Below are 9,396 nucleotides of genomic sequence, written 5' to 3'. Positions count from 1 at the left end.
AGGTATATGCATCTTAATTACAAGGGGCTGCAATTGTTGGGTTAGAAAGGTATGGTTGTAGGCTTGCCGAAAATTGATTCTTTTGATTTATGTGAGGGCTGCATATATGAAACACAGTAACAATGTGTATCCTATTGGAAAGGATTGGAGAGCAACTATTTGTCTTGAATTAATTCATGCTAACTTGTATGGTCTAATGAACACAGAGTCTTTTAGTGACAATCGATATTTTTTACTTTTTATAGATGATTTTAGTCGCATGATATGGGTGTATTTTATGACTTTCAAGTCAGAAACTTTTAAAAATTGTAAAAAATTCAAGGCTTTGGTGGAGAAGCAAAGTAGGCTATGTATTAAAACTCTCCATTCGAACAGAGGTGGTGAGTTCTTATCAAATGAGTTCAATCACATTTGTGAAGAAAATGGAATTTACAGGGAACTAATAGCACCTTACACATCAAAACAAAATGGCATTGCTGAATACAAAAATTGTGTCGTTGTTGAAATAGTAAGAAGTTTACTAAAAGGGAACAGCCATCCAAATCAGTATTGGGAGAACGTAGAGGCTTCTTCAGTATATTTATTAAATATATCTCCTACAAAGGCTGTGTTGAATCAAACGTCATATGAAGTTTGAAAAGCTACAAAACCTTCAGTAATCTACTTAGGAATTTTTGGGTATGTTGCTTATGCTTTGATTAACTCTCAAACACACTAAAAATGAGTTGAAAAATTAGAAAAATGTATTTTCATCAGTTATTGTCTTGAATATAAAGCATATAAGTTATATAACCCTCTTAGTTGCAAAATGACAATAAGCAGAAATGTCATATTAATGAAAAAGCAAGCTAGAATTAGAGTAACATCAATGTTGTAACTCTTCTTGAAGCTTTCGTAGATGAAGCAATAGATTCTACACCAACATATTCAACAAATTCCTCTTCCTCAATTTCAAATACCAGTAACCTAGCAAGTTCACCAACCTCAACTTTAAAAGATACGAGCCATCCTCCTCAAATGAGTCATCTGATGAGACACCTCCAAGGAAATTCATATCTTTGATAGAAATTCATGAATCTTGTGCATTTTCTTTGCTTATTGTAGATCCTACAACATATGAAGAAGCAACAAAAATGAAGGAGTAGAAAAATATAATGAAGGAAGAACTAAATGACAATACAGAAAAAATGAAACTTGGGAGCTGAACGACTTGCCTGATGGAAAAAATATTGTTGGCTTGAAATGGATATTCAAAACAAAGTTTCATGCAGATGGAAGTGTATAAAAACACAAGGCGAGGTTTGTTGCAAAGGGATACTCACAGTGACAAGGCATAGATTTTGAAGAGACATTTTCTCTTGTTGCTCGATTTGAAAGGGTGATAACACTTATAGCAATGGTTGCGTAATTAAAATGGCCACTCTATCAACTTGATGTTAAGTCAGCCTTTTTAAATGATGAGCTTGAAGAGGAAGTATATCTTTTTCAATCTAAAGGGTTTACGATTAGTGGTGAAAAAGAAAAGGTATACAAGCTGAAGAAGGCACTTTATGGGTTAAAACAAGCACCACACACATGGTGCAACAAAATAAATTCCTATTTTCTGCAAAATGGCTTTCAAATAAGTAAAAATGAACCTACCCTCTATTTGAGAAAGCAAGGTAACAATGATTTTCTTATTCTGTGCCTTTACACTAATGGCATAATTTATATGGATTCATCTCATTCTATAATAGTTGAATTCAAGTCTAGTATGTTGAGTAGATTTGAGATTACATATTTGGGTTTATTACATTATTTCTATGGGCTTGAGGTGAAGCAAGGAGTGTATTGAATATTTGTTTTGCAAAAGAAAATTGTATTATACCTACTCAAAGGGTTTGTCATGGTTAATTGCAAAATTGCTACTACACCCATGAATGTGAATGAAACATTGCAACTTAAAGATGATACTGAGAAAACAAATTCAAGAAGTTTCAGAAGTCTGGCTGGAGGTTTGATTTATTTCGCTCATACTCGACCATATATTTCTTTTTCAGTTGGTGTTGTTTTAAGGTTTATGAGCAATCCTTCAGAACATCATTTTCGAGCTACAAAAAGGATTCTATGCTATGTTGCTGGAACTTTATATTATTATATTGATATTCTCATGTCTCAAATTTCAGGCTAATTAGATTTACTCACAGCGATTAAGTAGGCTCATAGGATGATAGGAAGAAAACTTCAAGAAATATTTTAAGTCTTGGATCAAGTGCAATAACATGGAGTTCAAAAAAGCAAGTCACAACTACATTATCATCTTCAGAGGCAGAATATGTGACAGCCATTTCCGCAACGTATCAATCATAAGGCTTAGAAAAATTCTTGTTGATCTTCATCAATAGCAAGAGAAGGCAACTAGAATTTTTATGACAACAAGTCCATAATTGCAATGTTTAAAAATCTTGCATTTCATGGAAGAGCAAAGCACATCAGAATCCGCTTTCATTTTATTTGTGAGCTGGTGGCAAAAGGAGAGATCATGTTGAAGTTTTGCAACACTAATGAACAAGTAGCGAATATATTCATAAAATCACTTTCATATTTGAAGCATGTTTACTTTAAATCATTACTTGGCTTATGCAATTTCAAATAATGAGAAGTGTTGAATAAATTATTTAAAATTATGTTAAAATTTATTTTTTTTTATAAAAATCATAAATTATCTTTTATAAATAAAAATTATAAATTAACGTTTATGAAAAATTAAAATAAGATAATGGTAAATTAAATAGCGATAAATGGGCGGTTATGAAGAGGAAAATTAATTTTCTTTATCAAATTCATGCTTGGTTCTATCACTAGTTATATATAAGTTGTGGATTATTGTGTATAAGCATCCCTTTTATAATTGAGTAGGAGTATTATATTTTTTTTCTCCAATAGCTTTGATGCATCAATTAGCTGAATATAGTATTGCATATTGATTTCTTTAGATCATTTGATAAAAATAATATTCTGTATTGACTTGTTGGTATCAAATTTGGTATAATAGGTGAGAACAACTAGTAGTCTCCTGTTGAGATTTGATGTAAGTGAATATGATTCTTTGAAAAATTCAATAGAAGGATATGAATATTTAGATTATATGAAATTTATGGTTTTATGTTTCTCTGCTTTTATTTTTCTTTTATGGAAAAATTCAAATATAATATTCCTCCACTTTATGTAGGAGTATAAGAGAATAGGCTTGGATATCATTTGAAGTCAAGATAACTAATAGAATTGCAGCTCCACCATCTAAAACTGTTTATTCATGTGAGTTTTTCTTTTTAATCTCTTAAATTAATACATGTTCATTACTCACATATTCACCTCTTTGATGATAATAAAAGATACTTTCTGAGGTTAGTTTTTCTTTTATATGTACGTGTCAGTTTTCTATTTATGCTTCTCCTGGTGCTGCTGTTGCTCAAATCTCATCCAGGTGCTGTAGAACCTGTGTGTGTGTTTTTGAATTAGCTATCATAGTTTTTCTATAAATACTAAAAATTTTTCTAATACAAAAATTTTTAGGACGTACTCATATACATAGTCATGATGACTTAATTTAGATTGTCAAAGATTAGATTTTTTCTTAATTAATTAGAGTAAGTTTATTGAAGACATTTGGAAAGCTTGAATCATATACATAGTCATGATGACTTAATTTAGATTGTCAAAGATTAGATTTTTTCTTGGTTAATTAGAGTAAGTTTATTGAAGACATTTGGAAAGCTTGAATCATACATTCACAAAAATGAGAGAAATAACTCGCATTGCTCACTTGATGGCTAAATTCTGCTTTGAGCTGACCTGGAGGAAAACCTTGGGTTTGTTAAAGTCCTAGTAGATGCTTTTAATGAGCATATGACACTAGAATGAATGAGGTAGCATAGGCCAAGCATTCAACATTTTCATTGTTTCTTTAAGAGCTCGTCTATGCAACAAAACTCTAAGTATATGAAATCTTACAATAAATGTTGATTCTAAAATATAAGTATCTAAGTAGCCACAATATTAATTTGGCTGACAATCAAATAGACAAGATTGCCCAATAAACACGAGTATCTAAAAAGCACCAACAGAGAGCAAGTTGGGAAATGAAGTCCATTGAAAAAGTTTGCCCTTCATATAGCAAAGAGTTTAAAGAATAACTCATTAGCGACATATATATGGAGCAACCATAAATTATTGGACTAAATGAAGTGGGTCTTATTAATATGATCTTGTGATCTTAATATTGTTTATTATTGCATATAAAAATAGAAAAATTTCATTCATGAATAAAATTCATATGAAGTAGTAAATGATAAAATGAATGAGAATTCATTAAAAATTGAAAAAATGATTTACATACTATAATAAATTGTTAGCTAATAACCCCATCATATCTCACGTGATGGGGACTATTATTTTTTACATGCACTTGTTCTTTCAATAGATCATTTCGCTGAGTTAAGACTTATTGCAACATTGTTATGTGTTCCTAGCCAACTCACGAGCAAACAGCTTGCACAGCTAGTCTCCTGTCGGAGCTTGTTGCGTTGTTTCCTCCAAATGTTTTATCGGATACCTCAATCGAGCAAATTCCTTTTCCAACACATACCTATAAGAAGATTTAATTTTTGAAAATATCAATCAATGTGTGTGTATATATATATATAAACTAAAAAAGTAATGTTCATTGGTCCAGAATCAGAGATGATAAAAAATTTTTTGATCATCTAATTGTAAACGAAAAATTGAACCATATTGTATTTTTAAAAAAAAAAAACTGATCAGGTATGATTCTTTGATCCAATCAATTATGAACGTCCATAAACTCAATACACATTCCACATATTTTACCTTCTGCACAATGGACAAGGTATTAATTGCCTCAGAAGAGCCCTTTGAAAAGGAACCACATGATTCATGGTGGTCTCCGAAGCTAGCGAATTCAATTCCCATAATCTTTGAGCCTCCTTGGCATGATAATTCTAATGTGCTCCCTTCATATGCATTACCACAAACGGTTCCAACTGTTATTGTTTGGAAAGAGACATTTGAAGGATCTCCACCAAATTCTTCAAACAAAACCAATGTGTTATCTCCATTATTGAGGAATGATCTTGGGACATGGTACCTAGTACAATCAAGGGCTATCGTCATATAATGTTATTTTCTTACTAATTTTTTTCAAAATGTATAACTTACTAGAGGATTCATTAATGAAAAAAATGTATATATATGTAAATACCATCTCTGAGAAGGATTTCCACAATTTGACACACATTTGTTTGCTGAATAACCTCCTCGGTAATCACATGTGGCACTACAACCATTCAGATCAGCTATTTGCGTAAGCCAAAATCGACCAAGGCTATTACCATTCACCCACGCATGTCCCTTGCCCATTCCTTGCAAATCCACTACTACAGGATCTGTGTCTTGAGGTACCTTGAAGCTTGTCTATACAAGAATAGAGTTTATTCTTGAGTTAGGAAAAAAATTTGGAGCTCAATGATGCCAATTTTTTCTAACACGGGATAAGAGTATTAAAATAATAATACTCTTACCTAGTGTGGAGTTAAAACTTTTACCTTATACCAAGTCATGGGTCTCCCTTTAGGGACCTGTTTTGTGGTAAACCAAGCATGGCCTTTAGCTTTTTTTGAGTTTGGATCAAAGAGTCTTTTTGCTTCTCCGTTTAACCCGATCTTTAAGTCAACAAATTTAAAAGATGAAATATATCAATCATAAGTTTAAAAGATCATAACTTTTGATATTCTTTGGAGGAATTCCAACGAAATTTAGTTACCTTATAAGTCCATAGATTTGATGATAAATCTAACAAGGTAGCATTAGTTTTGGCATCAATCAATTTAACCGGGCCTCCACTAATGCCATTCGGTTGCACATCGAAGAAAGAGCCGTAATTCTGTAAATTTTATAGTGAAAATAAGATGAAATCCATACATGTTTATACTAATGTAAATTAAGGTAAGACATATCACACACCTGCAGTCCAACTGTGACGCTAAGCAAGGTAATAGTATTCTTCGGATGTTTAAGAGAGATAGGTTTTTGGAATTGGAAGGTATTCCCCATTTGATCACCTATTTCATCACAGAATTAATTTTTTTAAAAGGAGTTACTAGAATAAAAAATTATGGCATAATTTTTTTTTAAAAAATCATATACTAAAATATAATTACCTATTAACTTCTTGTTGACATATGCATGAAGGACTTCTCCAGATGAATTGACATATAGAATTGCATTCTTTGTCTTAGCGTTGATGTTAAAACTGTGTCAAGTAGAGGAAAATAAAAGATGAATCATGTGTATTTTTCTAAAAAACTATACATACAAAATATCTAATTAAATTTTGAACTAAGTAAACAAAATATTTCAGTTTCAATAGAAATTATTTATTATTTTTATAAAAACTTCTATTTTATAAAAATATATTACATTCTATAAGAAATTAGCTTTTCAAGTTATATAGTTAATTCAAAATATTCTAATGCTTTATTATTTATTATTGTAAGAAAAACTCTTTGAATTCCATATAGAAAGAAATTTCACTCTTAAAAAAATTTTAGTGCCAACCACTATTTCTTTTTCACAAAAAAGTTTGAATGCATTTTTTTGTGGATATAAAAGTAATGTATTTTTCTTTTCGAAAACTATCCTACAAGAGTAGCAGATTAATAAATTATCGTACCTTGTCGTATACCATAAGTAGTCGCTTGACTCAGAAGATGCTTGTTTTTGATCAAGAAGCTTTGAGGCAGTGAAGTTTCCCTTTCCATGAAGGGTATCTTTCATGATCTCTGGTGTCCATGACCACGAGGCTGTTGCTGTCAATGGCTTTTTTACCATTATCGACGTCTGAACGTTTACCTTAGCAGTATTATAAATTTCTTTGTTACAACCTTCGAGAATGCTAACAGACCAAGCAGGCACAAAGTATTTTCCTTCTTGTTGCAAATCAATATTTGCATCTTTGCTTCCATCTATATTGCTCAAGTAGCAGAATCTCTCTCCAGTTGCATTGTTGGTATAAGTAGTAAGCTGATAATTATAACAACAACAACAATCAATATATCACATTGAGTTATCGTATTAGACAATAAATTTACTATTTTTGCAATATTTTGTTTAATTACATCGACTCCATTGCCTAGGTTCTTGGTTGTTTGTACACCATTTGTGATAATCTTCTCTCCCAATTTTAGGGCTGCATGAAGTTGTTTGAGATGTCCCCATTTCGGCTGATTCAGATTGCCTACAACCATATTGGAGTATTTTTAATTTCGACCTTGATCCGATAGGAAATGATAATTTTAATATTTCGTTGATTAATTACCATATTCATCAAGTGGAGCATCATAATCATAAGATGTTGTGATTAATGGACCTCCTGCTGTGAGTCCAAAGTTGGTTCCTCCATGATACTGAAATTTTATACGGAAAGAAAAGATAGTTAACCAACAAACAATATTGTCATTGGAAAAAAATATCAAGTTCTAATGGGTTATCTTGTAATTTAGTTTTAAAATTTTTCTTGTTATAATTTAATCTTGAAAATCAGGTGACTTGTTAAAATTCGATTGGTAAATCTAACCATATAATAATTCTGCAGAACGCCGCCCCTTTGGAAGAATCGCGCAACGGCAAATGCTGTGTCTTCTGCAGTTCTATGAGGATCCCTTTCACCCCATTTCTTAAACCTGTATATATTTCATCCATTGCCACTCAAGCTCAGTGAATTTGCATGGCAGAAAAATAAATGAAAGAAAGAAAAAAGATGAAATACCCAAAGTGATAGAGATAAAGAGAAATTAAGAAGAGGAAAGCTCACCATCCAATCCAATTTTCTGTCCACATTTTGGGACTCTTGGGATTGTTAGGGTTAAAGGAGTCGCAGTAATAGCCATTACAAGTATTGATCTATGAAAACATAGGGAGGAGTTATTTATATATATGTTATATGTTTAATTTCAGTTTAGGTAAGTGAAAATATTTGATGAACAAAGAATCCATACCACAGACCGTGGAGCATTATCCTGTTGGCACATGATCCAAGGTACGCCAATGTTCTGAGCTATAGCCATTTCTGCACACCAGTTCATGTATGCAACTCCTGCCCCTCCATAAGGTCCCATGATATTGCCATATTCATTCTCAATCTGTCCATATATACACAGACATAAATATATATATACATATATATGCAACTATGGGACAATTTTCTTTAAGAAAGAAGAAAACTATAAGGGTGAAATGGGAGAAACCTGTGCAAGAATTATGGGTCCTCCTTGTGAAGCAAATAGCTTGGCCTCTTTGCAAAGGTTCACTATCTTGGTGGTGAAAATTTGCATCTCGTTCTGTAAGTAAATGAAGTAATTAAGGAACGTTAAAAGTAATTGAAAAAAATGTAATACAAAGTAAAGGAAACATAAAACCCAAAAGCATATAATATTAGAAAGAGTTATCCAATAGTTATTTAAACTAATATGGGTTCTCATACTTATCAATTTGATATTATATCCTAAGTGTATATTAAATAGGATTAGGATTAGGATTAGGACCTTGTATATTTCATTGTTTGTCCTGAACTCGATTCCTGGAATGTTGTGTAACCAAACTGGAAATCCTCTGTCAATTATAAGAAAAGAAGAAAAGAAATTAACTTTATAGCTTTTCATATCCTCTTATTTTTTCCTATGACTCAGAAGAACTTTACCCGTAAGTCCATTCGGCACAAGCATAAGGACCAATTCGGATAATACCGTAGAGACCAGCCTGTTGAATTAGTTGAAAGAACTTCACGAAATCCAAATTTCCGGTGAAATCATACTACATAAAATTTCCAAGTAATAAATACATCAGTTACAGGTTTTCCTCATCTCAACCACTACAAAATCTACATACATATATAAGATAAAAATTCAGACCTCTCGTCGTCGAGGTTCATGTACATTCCAAAATATATATGTTTCAATAGCATCAAGGCCACCATTTTTCGCCTTTTGTATTAGATCAGGCCACATCTGCATAAAACATATTTGAATAATGTTGATATCATTCTCGATTGCCTTATTTATTTATCAGTTTGTTGGTCGATTTATTTTCTTTATGAAAGATTTCAGAACAATAATTGAAGTATGGTTATATGGTACCTGCGGGGTGCTGCGAGGATAATGGATTGCACCAGACAAAATAATTCGACGTTGGCCATCGATGATAACTGCATTAGCATCATAGTCAATTTGTATAGCTGATGAAGATGAGCACAGGAAAGAGAAACTTATTGCAAGAAGAACAATAAAAAACCTAGACATTTTGATTAATGCATGAATATCGCACTGATATTCAGATTTTAAA

General features: G+C 31.9%; 1 protein-coding gene across 1 annotated transcript; it reads right to left on the bottom strand.

Moving 5' to 3' along the window:
• Positions 1–4,328: 4,328 nt before the first annotated feature.
• On the bottom strand, positions 4,329–9,396 carry LOC148266833 (beta-galactosidase-like). Its single transcript, XM_088216260.1, has 18 exons — positions 9,192–9,396; positions 8,967–9,062; positions 8,756–8,868; positions 8,601–8,667; positions 8,304–8,396; positions 8,055–8,198; positions 7,871–7,959; positions 7,634–7,739; positions 7,376–7,463; positions 7,176–7,294; positions 6,731–7,080; positions 6,219–6,310; positions 6,022–6,119; positions 5,822–5,941; positions 5,604–5,720; positions 5,261–5,472; positions 4,870–5,146; positions 4,329–4,627 (listed from the first exon to the last, which is right to left on the bottom strand). The coding sequence occupies exons 1-18, from the start codon at positions 9,351–9,353 to the stop codon at positions 4,517–4,519; spliced, it is 2,454 nt and encodes an 817-aa protein (XP_088072386.1). The 5' UTR covers positions 9,354–9,396; the 3' UTR covers positions 4,329–4,516.

This window comes from Carica papaya, chromosome 3 (genome assembly GCF_054855325.1).
Source record: "Carica papaya isolate Zhongbai chromosome 3, ASM5485532v1, whole genome shotgun sequence".
In the NCBI taxonomy this organism is placed as follows: Eukaryota; Viridiplantae; Streptophyta; class Magnoliopsida; order Brassicales; family Caricaceae; genus Carica; species Carica papaya.
This window is presented reverse-complemented; position numbering and strand designations above follow the sequence as displayed.

Coding starts and splice junctions, on each gene's coding strand:
- LOC148266833 (XM_088216260.1), bottom strand. CDS start 9,353: ATGTCTAGGTTTTTTATTGTTCTTCTTGCAATAAGTTTCTCTTTCCTG. Junction 7,464..7,633: donor TTCTGCAGAATTATTATATG/GTTAGATTTACC, acceptor ATAAAATTTCAG/TATCATGGAGGAACCAACTT. Junction 5,147..5,260: donor GGAAATCCTTCTCAGAGATG/GTATTTACATAT, acceptor TGATTGTACTAG/GTACCATGTCCCAAGATCAT.